This window comes from Equus przewalskii, chromosome 20 (assembly GCF_037783145.1).
Source record: "Equus przewalskii isolate Varuska chromosome 20, EquPr2, whole genome shotgun sequence".
In the NCBI taxonomy this organism is placed as follows: Eukaryota; Metazoa; Chordata; class Mammalia; order Perissodactyla; family Equidae; genus Equus; species Equus przewalskii.
In genome coordinates this window covers 28,131,193-28,150,446 of record NC_091850.1, presented here as the reverse complement: position 1 = coordinate 28,150,446, position 19,254 = coordinate 28,131,193, and the positions used below count along the sequence as shown (strand labels likewise).

General features: G+C 40.7%; 1 protein-coding gene across 11 annotated transcripts in view; it reads right to left on the bottom strand.

Moving 5' to 3' along the window:
- Nucleotides 1-3,301: 3,301 nt before the first annotated feature.
- The window catches only part of CPLANE1 (ciliogenesis and planar polarity effector complex subunit 1), a 114,841-nt gene continuing 98,888 nt past the window's right edge, over nt 3,302-19,254 (bottom strand). For 8 of the 11 annotated variants that reach the window (XM_070586969.1, XM_070586973.1, XM_070586971.1 and 5 more), the window contains 7 exons: nt 17,215-17,380; nt 15,014-15,072; nt 14,087-14,254; nt 12,885-13,009; nt 9,854-9,943; nt 4,262-4,434; nt 3,302-3,785 (listed from right to left, as the gene is read on the bottom strand). In XM_070586969.1, the coding sequence (XP_070443070.1) occupies nt 3,612-3,785; nt 4,262-4,434; nt 9,854-9,943; nt 12,885-13,009; nt 14,087-14,254; nt 15,014-15,072; nt 17,215-17,380 (955 nt within the window). In that variant the 3' untranslated portion in view covers nt 3,302-3,611. Of the gene's footprint in view, nt 3,786-4,261; nt 4,435-4,533; nt 4,594-9,853; nt 9,944-12,884; nt 13,010-14,076; nt 14,255-15,013; nt 15,073-17,214; nt 17,381-19,254 lie in introns of all 11 variants that reach the window. The other 3 variants (XR_011530394.1, XR_011530395.1, XR_011530396.1) reach the window with 2 other exon arrangements.

Sequence of the window (19,254 nt, the reverse complement as noted above, 5' to 3'; positions counted from 1 at the left end):
CAAGGGTTGCCTAGATGAGGAGTTGTGACTGCTGTAAGTTACACTTACAACCATGATTGTCTCGCCATGTCCCTTTTTGTGCTTGTCAGCTGAGTCCTAAGTTCACTGTTCATAACTATCCTCTTTTGCACAAATTATGTTATGGCTTCCTCTAGTCTCTTACACTTACTGCTACTTCTCTCATCCAGTAATATCTCCCCTCCAATTCTCTTCATGTTGCTTTATACATTTAAAAATTCCTTTATTATCCTTCCACTTGGGTCTTAAGAGAGAGAAGGAATAAAAATAATTTATCAATACACTATCTAGAAACCGTTTTAAAATTCTTAATACTGAGGTTATTTAATTGGCTTGTTTTCACATTTAATGGCCTTGAATATATTTTAAGTACTTCTTTCTAAATTAGTATCGTTTTTTAAAACCTATATAAAAATCCCCCCTTCGGCTAGGCAACTCCTGCCACAGAAGTTGGCCCGAGGCCCACAAATACAGGAACAGCCTGGGCCATTCATTCCCAACTTACAAACCAACCTTACCTAACAAGGATTTTTTCCTCTCAGGTGTCCCCGAGATTCAATATTTTATGAAAATGAAAGCATTAGTTTCCATCAATCAGGGTCTCCTTAATGGCGTAGGCCCACAGTCCAGATGTTGAACACACATGAATGGTCAGAATATAAGCAATGCTTAAAGGAAAGAGGAGTTCTGGAGGGCTACTAATGTGACTTCTGCACAATTATCAAGTGCATTTTCTTTTTTCTCTTACTTCCTCAGCAAGGTCCAAGGTTTTCTTACAGAAAAGCAAAGTAGGTCACAATGCATAGTACATAATAATTTGAATTGTTAAGTGGAAAATGGTACAAGCTATTCATTAATTCATCAAACAAACATTTATTGAGTATATACTACAGGCTAGAAACACTGGGTGCTCAAGTGGGAGAGTAAGGAAGGCTGAAGTCCTTTTAACCCAGGGCCATGGACATAACATCTTGGCAGAAGTTTTGCGTTTGAGCTTCTTTGCTGATAGATTCCAAACTCAGCCAGAATAGTCAGACACTCAGATGTGGCTTTTGCTTAGTGATACGCTATAGTAAATGCTGCATAACATATTTTCTAATAAAAATGTGAGCAAAATTCAGTTTTGAGAAATTGGGGAACCCTTTTTGAAATTGGAGGTAATCTTGAGCACGGTAAATTCTTAAAGTCTAGATATGAAAACTGCTTCTTTTAATCCATGTATGGAGGGCATGAAGTCTAGACCCTTCCTTATAAGTAGAAAGGTCTGAAACATACTCCTTGGGATGTTTCCTCTGTGTTCAGACACTAAGCAAAATCATCATATTGCAGTTTTTTGAAGACTCAGAACATGTTCAAGCTGGGGCTAGAGACTGCCTAGGCTCATCAGTGCTCTGCTGATATTCACTGCCCTCCTTCATTCCTCATTCTCAGGTGTGTTGTATGGAGGAAAAGTTCACTGAAATTAAGAGTTCCACTTCCAGCTATGACAGAGTAACTGGTACCTGACTAGCCTGCCTGCCTTGACCGTAAAATAGGACAAAAGCTATGTGAGACAACTGCTTTTAGACACTGGACAACATGCAGCACAAGACAGTGATCCCCAAGAGAAGGTAAGCTCACAAGGTGACTCATGAATGCCTAGCTCTCTCTTATTATCCTGACTCTAGCGTAATGAGCTAGAGTCCAGGCAGGTCACAGTGGTCCCACTGAGCTGAGGAAGCAGAGATCTGAGTTCAGGGTAGTAACAGTGGCTGGAATCTGCAGGGTAGGGCAGCAGAGAAAAGGAAGCTGTGCACAGAGGATCCCTAAAAGTCTGTGCGTGGGTTCACTGTGTTTACTGAACAAGAGGTGAGCTGACTGTATTCAGTGCAAGAGTCCATGAGGCTTACCAGAAAGCAGCTCCTACGAGGTTGAGACAATAAGAGCTGCTAGAGAGTAAGCAGTGCTGGGGGGTGCTGGAGGCCCAGCCCAGAGAGAGTGGAGAGATCTTGCTAACACCTCATTAACACCCCAGGCATCCAGTTTAGACACCAGAAAGGTCCATCTTAGAAGTAAAAACTTTGCAGGGCTAGAGAAATATCCTTCAAAAATGAGGGTGAAATAAAGATACAGTTCGGTCTATGAAACCTGAGAGTATTAATTGCCAGAAGATCTGCACTATAAGAAATGCTAATGATCTTCAGGCTGAAGGGAAATACTAGATAGATAGAAATTTGGATCTACAGGAAGAAATGAAACAGCATTGGAAACTGTCTTTCCTTAAAAGCACAGGAGTGGGCAGGTAAAAGGAATTATACTCTTGTAAAACCAGTTTGTGAAGTGGTGAGAGTGGTACATGGACTCTAAAAGTCTGAGAAGGTTCATATTTTTGCCCCTAAAGCAGCAGTTCTTAAACTTCTTGTTCTCTTTATACTCATAAGAATTATTGAGGACCCCAAAGAGCTTTTGTTTATGTGGGTATACCTGTCAATATTCATCATGTTAGAAACGGAGAAAAATGTTTAAATATTATTTTAAATTACAATGGCCCATTCAACGTTAACATATAACACATTTTTATAAAAATAACTATTTTTTAAAAATTTATTGAGAAGAGTAGCATTTCTTTTTATAGTTTTACAAATCTCTTTAATTTTTGGCTTAACAGAAGACAGGTGAAGTCTCATACCTGCTTCTGTATTCAGCCTGTTGCAACATGTTGTTTGGTTGAAGTGTATGAAAAAAGCAGGGGTGTAGTTGGAGGAGGAGGAATACTCAACAGCTTTCTCAGATAATCGTAGTCTTTGATACTACAGCAAAAAACGGACAAGTGGGGGAAGGTTTTGAGTTTCTTTTCATAAAAATTATCCTCCAAAATTATGACACCTTGGGTGCAGTACTAGCTCTCTGCACCATAGTTCGTATAAAGTTAGTTAATATGAGCCCCCTGGAGTCAAAAGTCATATTCCCTTCCTTTCCCACCCAAATCAGCCATCCCCATTTCTTCTGCCAAGGCTTTTCAGGCTACAGGGCAGAGGACAGAAGATCTGGCCTACGTGAAACTTGGGTTATGCAGTAGTTCAGGACTGGTGGAAGGCGGTTGGCTCCTTTTTACTCCTAAGCCAAGCCCTGCAGAAGTGAATTTTAGGATGTGTTTGAAAATGGAGCTCATTATTGAGTGTCTCAGGTGAGATTGTGATTTATTCTCCTCCATGAAAGGAGAAGAAACTTGTTTTTTCCTATCAAGTTTACCCATATAAGGTTGTTTCTCAAAACTCAGGTGGTAGTAAAGAAGGATGCAACATAGATAGAAGATTTTTATTGAAAGTAGTTTAAGTACTTTTCATCACTTAAAAAATTATGCCTAAAGATAATTCAAATGCAAAAAACATATAATACATCTATAGTTAAACAACCCTTTCCCCATGAAGGCAAAATTATTGAGAAATGTTTATTTTTCCCTCTTGAAATAGCTAATCCAGGTAATAATATGGCTGCAGGTGATAAACTCACATCGCTTCCTTCATTGCTTCTCTTCCTGAAACTCACAAATCTTTCAGAACCACATCAGTGAGATGCTGGCCTTTGCTTGGAAACAGAATGATATTCAGGTCTTACAGGTCCAGGGCCCAGTAGACAGACGGGCTCTTGTCCTCCACACTGGCCACCATGTCTTCAATGGCATTCCAGTCAAGCTTGCTGAGGATGCTGCCAGTGCTCTCAGACATGCTGTCCATGCCACTCACCTCAAAAGGAGGCTTTGGCTCCTCTTTCGTTGGTGACAAGTCCTATCAAATTGAGAAAGACAGTAAGTTGTGGGCTTAGCCTCAGAAAAAAGTAAATGGAACTTGAACTAAGCTTCCCAAAGATTCTAGAGTTGCTCGTCTACCAAATGGTGAAGGAAATATGAAGGGAACCCAGGCTGTCGTTGCCCAGGACATCTGGATTGGCAATGGGCTGGACATCATCTGACACAACTAGATGCTGGCACCAGATCTGAAGACAGAATGGATTTTTATAACGGTAGTACAATTACCTTTTCTTACATTTTGGTTATTTTTTTGTTAAAATACAAAGTCAAGGAAAATTCTGAAAGATAAATGCTGGAAGTACTAAACCAAAAGTGTAGACGTTTTGAATTACTACTTCAAAATGACCTAACAATTTTTCAGTATCTCTACATCCCACAAAAAATAAACCAAAAAAAAACCCTGAAGAACACAAAGGAATCACTAGGCACCCTGCAATCTGGAACAATGCTTACTTGGAGAAGAGAACTGTGACTCTCACGAAGAACCTGACGGATGTCTGCAGGCAATATCCAGGGGCTCACCACGGTCTCCTCTCTCTCATACTCTATACACACCTGCTTGGTTTGCGGTGCAAGCCCGGCACGACTTTTTGTATGCTGCAGACTACAACATGGAGCACGAGAGCCTTTCAAGGGAAAAGAACAAAGCATACGTTAGGACTGATTCATTTATAAGTTTGTTCATTGTGACTTTTTTCATCAAATCCAAGGCAATAACATTTTACCTAATGTTGGAATCACAAGGTCTGGATATGCTTCACTTTAGAGTTCTAGCGATTCTGGTCCTGTCAGTGTGAGAGAAGGAAACTGATTTGGGGCCACCTCTTTTGACGTCAAAGGTAATGGTAACCTCTAGGACAAGCGAGTCCAGGGAGAAGAAGTCACAGATAGAACAGAACTGTGGAGAAGTTCCAACCTCAAAGTTGGGTGAACTTGAGGAGCTGCGCCTTTCTTGCCTCTTCTGGAAAGTCTTGTGGAAGCTTCCTAGGCGTGATGTTTTAGGTATCTTCACTCAGGCTTCATGCCTACAAGCTGCCTTTGGTCACAGGCATCAAGGTAAATGCAATGACAACACATTACGGCCCTCTTCCTCCTTACTGAATATCAGGGTTTGTTGAAAAGAAAGTTTCATCCCAGCTAGTGCCCAGAGGCAGCTTAGCAAATTCCTCAACCAATAATGCTTCTCTGCACAAGGCCCTAGACGAGCATGCCCACCTAAAGCACTTAATGTTCCAAAACCGATGTTATAGTACGTTGTGCCCCTCACCAGGGTGACCTGAAGAAACACCCAAGACATAAGGTATGGTGGGAAGTAAACACAGGTTGCGACAAGCAGTTGTGTGGCTCCCTGAAGAGAGGAAGAGGAGGTAACAGAGTGGTGAAGTCCGGGCACCGGGTCCTTGACAGCTCTACCAACCTCACGTCCTTAAAGCCGAGGATGCCACCCAGAAATAAATACGCCCCCAGAACAGCAATAGCACACCTTTTGACAGCTACTATGGCTAAGCGCTTTATCTACATTCAGTCCTTTGAACTTACCGGAGTGCCCCGGGGCCTGGGCCTTGGTCCTCTTACACATCTACACTCTCCCCAGCTGAGCTCATCTAGGCAATAGCTGGAAATATCATCTACATGCGGACAGTTCTCAAACCTGTACCTCTAGCCTCACAGAGCAAAGTGCCTTCTTGACATCTTTACTTGGATGTGCAATAAACATCTCACCCTTAACATGTCCAAAACCAAACCATTAATTTCTACCCCTAAACCCATTCCTTCAATACTGTTCCCCATCCCAGGAAATGCTCAGGTTAAAATCCAATTTTCTTTTATCTTTCTCTTTCTTACACATCCTATAAGCAATCCATCAGCAAGTCTTAATTTGGTCTACCTTCAAAATATATTCCAAATCTAATAACTTTCCCCATTTCTATTGTTATAACTCTAGTCCAAGCAGTATCTCTGTGTTTGTCTGCCGCCTTCTGTTTTTTCTCCCACATGTTCTAAAATATAAATTATAAATTATCTCGCTGCTGAATTCCCTCCGATGGAGTCCCACTGGATCCAGAGTAAAATCCGAGCTCTTTGCCTTAGCCTGTATCGTCTCTCACCGCTCTCTCCAACCATCTCTGGCCACTTTCCCATACTGATCGTTTCTGTCATACCAAGTTGGTGTCTGTCTGGGCTTTCAACTTGCTCTTCTCTCTGCCTGGAACTGTTCTGCCTTATCTTTGCATGACAACCCCTTTTTCATCACTCAGGATCTTGACTCCATTACACTTTCTCAAAGAGACCTTCTTTAAGAAGGTCTCCCGTATCTTATTTTTGTGCTATTGTCTGTGTTGTTCATGACGAACAGTGCCTGGTATGTAGGAGGAGCTTAACGGATGGTTGCTAAATGAATATTCTTCCTGAAAATCGTATGGGGGAAGTGTTATTATCTCCATTTTGCAAATGAGGAAAGGGAGACTTAGAAAGGGTAGATAATCTGCACAAGATGATGGAGATGGTCTATGCCCAGAACCTGAGCTAATACATCCACTTTCTCTTTTCGGGGGTGAAAGAAGAATAGTACTCAGAGGCTCCTTTAGGATAATTTTCATATGTGTAAATGAGAAATGGGCCTATTTATCTGGATCCCCAAGGCAGCAGCTTTCCAATAGCTTGCCTCCTGGATTAGTGCCAAAGCGGGGCCAGAGGGTGGTGGTACAAGGCGGCTGAGGGATTTTTCTTTTGACTGGCCCCAAGGGTCTGAAAAGAAACAAGGCTGACATCATTCTGTAGTACCTGTGGTTGCCACTTTAGCATCAAACGTGAGAGTGGTGCTCTGGTTGAAAAAGGTTTGGCTTTCTTTTCCTGCTATTTAAAGACATCACTGAGTATTTTGGGATGAGACTGAAAGTTCCATGTTAAAATAATTATTTCAGTGAACATTACTAAAGAACAAATTTTGAAAAACTCTATGAAAGCAAAATTATCTATGAATGGACAATAGGAATGCACATGTGAACAAATACTGTGCTAAAAAAGAAAACAGCCAGTAAAACACAGAAAAAGTTGAGACTAAAGGATTAAAAAAAGAGAAACCAGGGGTCAGCTCTGTGGCATAGTGGTTAGGTTTGGCATGTTCCTCTTCGGCAGCCCAAGTTCAGATCCTGGGCATGGACCTACACCACTCGTCAGCCATGCTGTGGCAGTGACCCACATGTAAAGTGGAGGAACACTGGCATAGATGTTAGCCCAGGGCCAATCTTCCTCAGCGAAAAAAAGAGGAAGATTGGCAACAGATCTTAGCTCAGGGCTAATCTTCCTCAGCAAAAACAAAACAAAACAAAACAAAAAACACAGAGAGAGAGAAAGAAACCAACAGGTGGTTAAGCAGTATTATAACCACAAGGGTAGGCTGTCTCTCCAAAGTAAATGGAACCAAATGGAGGCAGGATGCTGAAGTTGTTCCTTCAAGTATTCAGTATATAAGAGATTAGCAAAGGCTGTAATTACCAATGAATCCCACCCCCATCTCTGCTAAATTAATCTGCTATCTAGACTTTGATACTCGTTTGTCAAATGAACACAATTATTGCCATCTAGAAAGTGACAAACTCATCACCAAGTCTGCTGAAATTAGGGTTAACAACTCTGCATTTGGGGATAAGCCTTTACCTATGGGGTATCTACGAACCTCGAGAGGCTATCACTGGCTTTTTCTCACATATCTTTATCCAGGAATGGCTTTGTGATTTCCTTCTCTTCAGATCAGACTGCATTCTCTAGGATTTATGTGGGACAGACAATGTTGAGATAAAAATACAACATGAAAGAAATTCTGTGAAACGGAGAATGTGCAAAGCTTTTCAAGGTAGGTGTGTGTTCTTGCCCTGGTGCAGGCAGGGAAAGCTTTCGCAGGAGACAGGTAAATGATATATCAAGAAGAAACCCCACAGTGGAAACTAGGCCGGCAAGTGCAGCAGCCTCCCTTGAAGATGCACTCTTTCTCTGTAGGCTGCTGAACGATGCCACTCAGTTTCTTTATAACATATTGCCAGACAATGTCTTAAGAGTCTAGTCTGAGGAATCTGAAACTACAAACAGTAAAAGCGAATCCATTACCTCCATCACCTCCAAAAGAAAACCCTGCTCCTCCTCTTATCCTACCTGTGTCAGTTATTGGGCTGCAACCTAGACAAGCACCAAGCTAGAAACTTGGAGTCACACTCAACTTCTTCCTCTCAGAGGCAGGGCTACCACCAGCCAATGGAAGAAATACCTCTATTTGCCTTTCTCTGGGCAAGGCCTCATGCTAGATCATAACCCACTTCAAGAACACAAAACCCTGGGTCTCTAGAGTTTTCATACACAATACAATACAAATGTACATATAGGGGCTGGCCCAGAGGCGCGGCGGTTAAGTTCGCATGTTCTGCTTCTGGGTGGCCCGGGGTTCGCCAGTTCGGATCCCGGGTGCAGACATGGCACTGCTTGCCATGCCATGCTGTGGTAGGCATCCCCATGTATAAAGTAGAGGAAGATGGGCACAGACGTTAGTTCAGGGCCAGGCTTCCTCAGCAAAAAGAGGAGGATTGGCAGTAGTTAGCTCAGGGCTAAAAAAACCCCACAAAAACAAACAAAAAAAACAAATGTACATATAATTTCAATTATTTTTAGGGGCAACATTGTATTTGGGGGCATTTTATCTGTTAAACATTGCTAGACATTTGCTTAGAAAAGAATAAAAAGCTAAACTAGAAAACATTTTACAAAGGATTAAAATGAGAGACTTTGAAAGAAAACAAGGCTGGATTATAAAATTAAAAGCTCAGGATGTGATGCTTCTAGGACTCAAATTCATCCTAATAACTAGAGGCTTGGGTTTTAATGCATACAGTGGGGAAAAGTTTGGAAAAAGAACCAAGTGGAATTTCTAGAAAACATAGCCATCAACATTACAACTTGATAGATAGATTAAATAGCAGATCAGACACAGCTGAAGAGAGATGTGGTGGACTGAAAGATGAATCTGCAAAGAAAGGAGATCACAGCAGAGAGAGGGGCATAATGGCAGGATTAGACTAATTCCTATTTCTCATCATATTTGTAGTACATATAAATAGAGTTCTCACCATTATCTCTACCAAATTAGTTCTTTTCTGTAAATTGGGATAATGCCACAGAACTCACTGGATTAACGTGAGGATTAAGTCAGATCATGCATACAGGTATTAATACAATGTGGCATCGATTAAGTTCTCTATAACTGTTAGCTATTGTTTTTATTGTTCTAAGGGGATCTGAGCAGGTCATTCAACTTCTCTGCCTCAGTTTCCTCGGCTGTAATATGGGGATAATAGTCGCCCTAACTATCTACCAGCGTTGTTATAGAGAGCTAATAGGAGAATGAATGTGAAAGTACTTTTTAAATTGTGAAGAGTAACATGGGCTGAGGGAGGGCTGGGGGAGACATTGGGTATTAAGATCATTAGGTATAACTCCCCCCTCTCTAGCTGATCAGAGCAGAAATTCGAAAGAGTCCAAAGATGGGGGCAAAATCAGGCCTAAAATGCCCAAACTGATAGGTCTGTGTGCTCCGTGACTGCGTGATCACAGCACCTTCCTGAGCACTTGTTTTTATGTTAAGTACTGTGCTCAGTTCATTGATACATTCTCACTATTATAATCCATATTTTGCAGGTGAGAAAATTGAAGCTTACACAAATGGGTTAGGAATTGGCCCGAGGCTAGAGTTAGTGGTGAACTGGGATTAGAAACAAGCTAACTCCACAGCCCCTTCTCTGAACCACTGCCCACACAGCTACACTCCTCATTCTGAAACCTGCAGCTGAAACTTCTAAGACTGATTTATGATTTTTAAAAATTCAGTAGTGCAACTAGACTTCTAGTGGTGAACACACTGCAGTCTATACAGAAGTTGAAATATAATGATGGACACCTGAAATTTATATAATGTCATAATCCAATATGACCACAAAAAAAAGAAAAGAAAAATTAGTATTAAGTCCAAGAACTTTCTACTCTTTATTTATCCCTTACCTTTTTGGAAGGTAACTGGAGACTGCACAGCCTTTCTTACTGCCATTTTGGCTCCACCAGATTTTTTCTGAATGGTAAAAGTGGCAGTTCCTACAAAGACAGACAAACTTCTTTAACCCTCCATAAAAAAGCATAATTTTTCATATATCATAAGTTCCTTGAGGACTCAAACCTTCTGATTAGTAGGGGCTCAATAAATGATAGTTGATTTGAACCAAGAAAGCAAAACAAGAGTGCAGGAGAAGGAGGGAAAACTCTGCTTAGAGATTTGGTATCCTTATGGCACAACCATGGTCCTTTTCAAATGGCAAATGTGCCTTGACAACGTCTCTGGGAACTGGAATACAGGCACATAAGCCTATTAGCAGTAAACACCTAGACAAAATGCCAAGTTACACTTTACCAAGAGTATGATTAACTAAGGTTTCTTAAATTCCAGGATTAACAGCAACAATTTACTGTTTAAGTTATGCAAAATGTTTTACTTATAATCCTCAACTCTATGAATGAGAGAGGTTTTCAATAACATATTTGAGGGCACAAAGTAAGCAGGAGAGCTGGGATATGAACCTAGACCTGGATGAGTCCAAGAGACAGACCTTTTATTATGCCTATGACACCTCCCATACAATCGTATAGCCTTTATATTGTTTTTGATAGAGTCCTTTTTTTTTTGCTTGTTTTGTGTTTAGTTCTAAGTATAACAGTTTGCAAGGAGGGCTGAGGAAATTAGAAACTGCATCCTGGTTTACAAGATAGACAGCAACATATAGTCCAACTCACAAGTATCTTCAGAAAACTCTTCTCTCACAAATGAAGTGCAGTGAATTTTCAGATTTCGCCTGGATGCTCACTGGCTCATCTCTGCCATGACTGAGCCTGCCCCACGTGGGCTCGGTCACCTATTACCGACTAGGGAAGGGCCTGGGATCAGTCAGGCTTCAGTTTCTCTCCCACTGCCCCGCAATATTGGGGGACTACTGAATGTAGCCAGGGGAGTGGGTGCGTTCTGGATGTGGCAGAGGCACAGCTGGGTGCCATCGAGATGGAGAGGTCAGCGTGCTCACAAGTCCCCAGAGTTGCCTCTCTCATCTTTGCCTTAAAGGTCTGGGGAAGCTAGGTGACAGGTTAGCTAGGATAATAGCTAGGCATATGGCGCTGCTCTCTGACATAGGATAAATACTACAATAGCCCCTCATTAATATTCTTGAACAATAATTAGTTTATAAATAGCTATTTTTAGGCAAGAAAGCTAAATAGCCATTTTTTTCATTTATCCAGTTATTTCATTTGTACAATGTGAGGGGTAACACAAAATGAAGAAGAGTGTTGCTACCCTCAGAAAAATCCAGTCTAGCACGGGACACAGGTTTATAAGTAACTACAACAGAACACCTGCCACACTAGCGCCTCAAGAGGGACATAAACATGTGACTGAGGGTTCAGAGGACAAAAAAAGAACTATTTTTAGCTACTGCTGCTACCGTTTATCTCTAATATTCACAACCATCATGCAAGTTCAGAATCAGCCCCAACTCAAAAATGAAAATGTGGACGTTAAAATCATTCTATCAGATTGGAAGAAGTAAAGAATTAAGATTAGGGATGTTTTCCGAAACACAGAGGTGAGGCATTCAAGATATAAGGGAGAATTTCAACTACGGAATGGCAGCACAAAAGCACAGCATGCGGCTGGAAAACAAGCTGGCATCAGCGCAGATTACAGGGGGAAAGGAGCCTAAGGAGGCCGAGGGGGAGGACAAGGCCAGAGAGAGGGTCTGGGCCTAACTGCATGGGGTGGGGGTCACGGAGGACGTCTGGGCCCAGGAGCACGACATCAAGCTCAGTCCAGCGGGGGCAAGGGAGGGGACCAAAGGAGGGCCGAGGCCTTGGTCCAGTCAAGTGCAAGGTAACAGTACAGGCCTGACATTGGACAGGTCAAAGGGAAAGACATATTTCCACATAATCCAGGACTTTTCCATCTTATTAAGAAACTATGGTTCAAGCTTAAAATCCTTGAAAATTTTGGATGTTTCTTTAATTCTGGCAAATGTATCAGGTGTAAAATAAAATTAGAAGAAAACATGGTTACTATTTTGAAATTTTAGTTTAAAAAGAGCAGTATTTTCTTATTGTAATTTTTTCAATCAAAAGCCAAGAGGTAACCAAATTATGAAGTTTTATCAAAAAGATTGGAATTTATGGAAATTTCAATTTTCCAACTTGAGGCAGCAAACCAAAGTGAAGGTTCTTAGTGCGTAGGCACTAGACCCAGACTGGGTTTACATCCTGCCTCTGCCACATCCTAGCTGTCTGATCTTAGGCAGCTATTCCAACTTTCTCTGCCTTGGTTTTCTCATCTTGAAAATGGGAACATAAAAGTACCTATGGCACAGGGTTGTAATTCAAGAGCTTAAACAGAACCTGGCACGTTGGTTGCTGTTATACATTAGCATTAGCTGTATACATTTATACTACATGATAACTAGGATTATACATTTTTAATGGCTAATCATTTTACAAATAAGTACGTTTTACTTTAGTAATCAGAATCCAAACATGGCAAAATTAACTAACATAAAGCTAGCAATAAATAACAGATATTATATCTTCAAATGTGGAAAAGGATGTTCAAGGGGTAAAAACATGAAATTATTTCCATCTGAGCCTCTGAGTATTCCTCTTCTGTGATGTGTCCCTCCCAAAATCCATCAGAACTTGATCTGTGAAAGTGCCTACATCTTTAAACAGACCCACAAAAGAAACAGATTCCCAAATAAATCCATCTAATTTCCTGATTGTTCAAATTCTATTACAAAAAGGCCAATAGTTTAAAAATACTCCCAGGGTCGTCTTCTTTCAAAGCAATGGAACAAAATCCCAGTATAGCTAAGTCTTTACCAATTCCATGCATTCTGTTGAAATGAGAATTGCTTTTCACTTAGATTTACAGTTTTTACTAATGAAAACACAACTTTAGAGACAAGAATAGATCCAAATTACACAAGATAAAAAAGGCTTTAGGTCTTACCACGTGGCCAAGGTGAGCCGTGAGGTTGCCCCAAAGGCTTCCCCTTTGGCGTACAACTGGGTTTGGATATATTTCTGACTTTTCCAGGTTGATTTATTGGAAAATTGTGACCATGTCGATTCTCTCTAAAGCAGAAATTACATAATAATTATATTCCTAGAATTTCATATCAGTGATAAGCTATAATATTTCAGAAAGCCCAAATTCTAGCTCAGATGAATACATTCACTTGATGCTGCTTATTCTGTACAGCAGTGATACATTTAGTCTATAAGAACTCTCAACAAATTATTTTCCCTATCTCATGCTTCAAACTTCATTTGTTTTTTTCTAAGAAATGTCTTTGGTGCTCTCACTATCCATGTTAAATTCTCCACGTATTTGGAAGTTACTTGTGTATTTAATACCCTGCGTTGGTCTCTGGTATTTCGAGTAACCCCCAAATGACACACAGACAAGTGATCTGATTACATCCGGGTTTCTGTTTGGCAGCATTTCCTCTAGGCTCTTAAATTATGTGATTACATTTATTTTGTCAAAGGTGGTAATTTTTAACAACACGAGTACTGCCAATTCACGTTCACTTTACGAATCACCAACAAATATTATTTTGTTTTTGTCTGTCATATGTAAGAAACTTCACACTTGGGTACTTTTCTTTAGCATTCTATGTTTAATTAATTCCTGCCTAATGAACTCATATCCAAACATACTGGAGGTCATTATTTTTAGAAGAAATGTATAACAGTATCTACAATTGAATCAGCAATAACTGGGCAGGGTGGGAAGAGACAGCAGAGGAAGAAGTGGGAAGCTGGTGGGGACTGTCTGTTTCTGCAAGAGTGGAGCCAAGTAGAGAGACAGGAAGAGCAGTTAGGGGGCAAATTACAAAAAGAAATGCTAACAAAAACTACAGAAAAGAAGAAAACAGGATTGAATGGATGTCAGCATTGTATTAGGTATACCCAAGTGCTTTGTTACATTTTAATTAGAGACAACGCCATTTTTGTCTTTTTCCTTGGTGATTCTATAAACTTACAAAGACCTCACAATTATATGGGGCCAATTTTTTCTTCACTTTATTGTCATAATTCTGAGCAGGGTGGACACAAATACACTGAACTTGGGTCACAAAACCACTGCCTTTCTTCTTATCATCCCTGATATTATCTTGCCAAATGACATGCCAAACCTCGTCTCACCCTCTTGGAGAAAGAGAGCGTTGCCGTCTGGAAGTGTGAGCAGTTCTGGGTCTGTCAGGCAGCGGTTTCTGCGCAGCTGCTGGTAGCTGTGCTGATTCAGATAACAGTTCACTCATCAGACTGTATGCTTGTGAGATTCGACGACTATAGTGGTCAGAGAGCAGCAATCTTTAGACAAAGAATTAAACAACATTTAACAAAAGAGTCAATTTTGGTTCATATTTCTAGAGGGAACATAGTGTTTGAAGACCACCTAGCATTTGTTTTTTTTCAGTGCTTTTCAAATGCTAATTAAAATTTCGGATTTCTGAAGACCATTAGGCAGTATTATTTAAAGACACCTGTAGTTATGGCCTTTGGGGTATTTTCAAAATGCACATACATAACTGAATTGGGAGAGGGAAGACAACCACAGAAACAAAAGTCATAAAAATTGAACGGATGGGGCCGTCCTGTGGCCGAGTGGTTACGTTTGCATGCTCTGCTTCAGCGGCCCAGGCTTTCGCTGGTTTGCATCCTGAGTGCGGACCTAGCACTGCTTGTCAAGCCATGCTGAGGTGGCATCCCACATAGCAGAAAACTAGAAGGACCTACAGCTGGAATATACAACTATGTGCCAGGGGGCTTTGGGGAGAAGAAGAAGACAGAAAAAAAAAGAAAGATTGGCAACAGATGTTAGCTCAGGTGCCAATCTTTAAAAAAAAAAAATTGAATGGAATGAATAATACTTGAAAGCAAATTCCTAAAAATGCTCGTGGAGTCTAATTATTTTCCTTGCAGTGATCTTCCATAATTTTCTGCTTATCCACATAAAAGGGACTACTGCGAAAACTAGAATTCCTAAGGCATTATCTATGCCCTGGGTGAGCAAGCCAGAGAGAGCGATCAGGGTACACTGTCCCTGGAATGTACAGCCACCAAACTCACCTGTCTTTTTCATGCTTCATCTTTTGTGTCAGCCTGATTTCCCTTGAAGTCATGTAAAACTGCACAAGAAATTATCCAGTTAGTTCATTATTGTTCAGTTCAAATAATTAAACCATTATGATCCATGGAAAACATGAAACTCCACTAATCAATTTTAACAGGGGGTTAAAATAAATTTTGCCATTTTGGAAACAGTGCAAAACACTGTCATATTTGATGATGCTTCCTACCCCAGCACAAAACATGAAAACGTTAAAGTATCATGCAATTAAAATAAAATCCAGTTCAATAAATGGAACGCAAAATATATTTTAGTAGCAAAATTAATATATTTTTTTCAAAAGGAGAGAATCTTATCAGCTACATTTAAAATGGAAAATAGGAGGGCCTGCCCGGTGGCACAGCAGTTAAGTGCACAAGTTCCACTTCAGTAGCCTGGCGTTCGCTAGTTCAGATCCCAGGTGAGGACATGGCACTGCTTGGCAAGCCATGCTGTGGTAGGCGTCCTACACATAAAGTAGAGGAAGATGGGCATGGATGTTAGCTCAGGGCCAGTCTTCCTCAGCAAAAAGAGGATTGGCAGCAGATGTTAGCTCAGGGCTAATCTTCCTCAAAAAAAATTAAAATAAATAAATAAAATGGAAAATAGGAACGTTTTAATGATGAAGACACCTGTACTTTGTACTCAGTCTTGTGATTAATCTCATCAAGAGCTTGGTTCATAGAGCAAAAATGAGTCAGACATTTAAAACCATCATTCTGATGTTCTAAAACATTCACCAGAAACCTGCTGTAGTGAGCTCATTGTGACTTTAAACTCTTCAAAACGTATACACCAGGAGGCAAACCAGCAAATGTTGGCTGCATACATCTTATTCCAGAACACTAAGAGTTACTGTTGAGTTAGTACTGAGGTTAAGTCCTTTCACACATAATTGCATATATAAAAACATGCACGCAGAAGTGGATTCACTTTCTCAAGATCCTATATGGAAGTAGTCAGTAACAAATTAAAGGTCTTACTGATTTCTGATAGAAATTCAAACGAATTTTTCATTACATTAATCCCTCACTAATCCCATATCTTTACCCAGATAGAAGCTAAAAATAAACAACTATCTGTGATCTTGAAGGAGATGTCACAAAGTCTATGAACCAAACAGTGCCAATACCCTCAGAGTTAATTTATTCTAAAAATGCCCAAAATTCTAACCATCTTAGGTATTTGCTTGGCTGACAGGGAGGGTGGTATGAGAACCTACCCCTATGGGCTGCAGGAATGCACACATATACACACACACTTTAAGATTCTGGTCACGTACCTCAGTACCTGAAGGTCATTACCATGTCCCCAGAGCTATCAACAAAATGTTATATTAACATCAACATGCTCTTTCCAGATACAGGTAAGTAAGTTACACACTTTAAATAATAGTTCACCTACTTTTGCACTATTTGGTGCTTAAATGTGACAACCTTATCTGGAAAATTCACTTACAGAATATGTTCCCCTAACGATGCTGGAAAAAATGAAGTGCTATTAAATTTTATTTTATTTCAGATTACAAAGTAAAATATAAACTGTAATCTAAGTGTAATCCAAATGTGATTTTCATAGTAATGTGATAAAGTAACATTGCTTTGTTTCACACTCTGCAGAAAAATACTTCTGACCCCCTAGCCATGGTGATGTCCATAGTCAGGGCTCAGCAAACAAATGTTGACAGATTAAACGGCAGTTGAAATACATACGGAGAGGTACCATTGTTCTGTTGGTACATGACTGGATCATACTTTAAAAAATTTTTTGAGGATAACTTATGGATAGAAAATTGGTTTTTAAAATGGCTCTATTGCAGTTGGTTGTTCAACTGCCATTGACTCTCATAGAAAATTAAGGGAACAACTCCAATCGGTCACCCAATCATTCAACCTCGTCATTTGATTAAAATGCTAGAGCCCTAATTAGCCAGGGAGAGAAAAAAGTGTTTCAGATAGTTCAACAGAACATGGTTTGTAAAATATCCTGCTACATTTTGTTAGGTTATTTCTTAACTTTTCCTGACTTAAGTAAAATGCTGAGTTTTCTGTCAAATAAAAAATGCATCCAAATTATGTTAAATCCTTTTCTTGAGTATTCCCCAGGAAAAAACTACACATATTCTGTGATAATTCCATTACCCTTGATCCGGCAGACTTACTGGATTGCTCCTGGGGCGGAAAGGATCATGCTCTTGGCTTCTCTTTTCTGCTAGCTGATTTAAGTACTCTGCCATTCTTTCTTTTCGTTTTCTTTTCATCCAGGCTTGAATCTCTCTTCTCTCCTTCTCCGTTCTTTGTGGACGTCTACCAGAAGAATGCTGAATCCTAAGAAATTGAACAGGCAGGGCATCACTTGATCTTAAATTTGTTATGGGAGAAAGTCAAATACCGTATGCTCTCACTCATAAATAGAAGATAAAAACAACAGCAAACAATCACATAGAGATGGAGATTGGACTGGTGGTTACCAGAGGGGAAAGGGGGAGGGAGGAGGCAAAAGGGGTGATTGGGTGCCTGTGTGTGGTGATGGATTGTAATTAGTCTTTAAGTGGTGAACATGATGTAATCCTCACAAAAATCAAAATATAATGATGTCCACCTGAAATTTATATAGAGTTATAAACCAATGTTACCTCAATTAAAAAAAAACTATTGAATAAATTTGTTATGGAAAGAAGAAATATCACAACTAAATACTGTTTATTTGGAAAGATTTTGCCCCATCTCAAAAAGTTGTATACACTTACGATATCTAGTCAACTTGCTCCAACCTGTCCCCTGAAATCCACTGAAAACGATCTCAGAAAGGTCACCACTGACCCCTTCAGTCTTCACCCTACTGCTGGACTTCTCTGTAACACTCAATAAAACTGGCTTTTCCTTTCTGCTTTAAACTCTCTCTTACCTGGCTCTTTTTCTACCTCTCAAAACACTATGCAGCCTCCTACCTTGGCTCCTTTCTTGTCCGCTCACCACTTCAATATTAATGTCTTTATAGGTTCTGCTTGGACTGTTGTGTTCCTGGACTATCTGATTCACTTCTAAAACTTATACCACAGAGCTGACTTCTAAACTGCTGCCCTTCTGGATCGAGCCTCCCTTTCATGCCCCTGCCAGACTTCCTGTACGCTGGCCCAAGCTAATGACTGAGCACAGCAGGGATGCTGTGGCTGGCATTTTCCGGCAAGACACCGGACTCCTCTGATGGGTGACTTTGCCTTGACATCTCGCCAGTTACCCAGTTGAAACTTTCTTAAGAAGACTTACACTGCCCTCTGAGATTCTACTTACTCAACCCTCTCCTCTTCTCTCTCTGTGTCACAGGGAGGGGTCAGACCTGCATTGTGGTCTGACGCCTCTCTCCACTTCCATTTTTTTCTGCCTATTCCCCTTACAGGCATTTCTCCTGATAAGTCTCTGGTACATCTAATCTCATCTTGGTTTTTGCTTCTGGTTTTTGCTTCTCAGAGGATCCGAACTAACACAAGCAGTGAGGCCGGTCCAAGAAAACAGGCAGTGTGAGACAGGGATTTGGGGCAGACTCATCACCCAGTGTGCAAAGAGGACACAATCCTAAATGGCAGATGGGTCATGGATACAAACGATGTGGTTTACACTGAACACCTGCTTTCCTCCTAGGAGCCTGGACTCTTGGTATGTGCCAGGCAGAGGGTGCCTACCTGATCAGCTCCAACAAAAACCCTGGGCACTGATCTCTACAAGCTTCCCTGGTAGACAACATTCCACATGTGTTGTCACGACCTCTTGCTGGAGGAATTAAGCATGTCCTGTGTGACTCCACTGGGAAAGGATTCTTGGAAGCTTGTGCCTGGTTTCCCCTGGAATTTACCCCATGTACCTCTTCCCTTTGCTGATTTTGCTTTGCATCCTTTTGCTGTAATAAATTACAGTGAAAATGACTCTATAAGTTCGGTGAGTCCCCCTAGTGAATCACTGAACCTGGGGTGATCCTGGGGGCCCCTAATTCAGGGTCAGATCCACACTGGCGTTGCAGTCTGACAGTTGTCCCCAGCTCCTCTGGCTCCTCCCCTTTTTCCCTTCACAGCTGTTTCTCCAAATAAATCTCTTGCTCATCTAAATCTCATTTTGGCATCTGCTTCTGGGAGGATCTGAAACTAATGTACCAATGAATATTACCAACTGAATGTTCTCCTGGAAACTTATAACATATCTAAAAC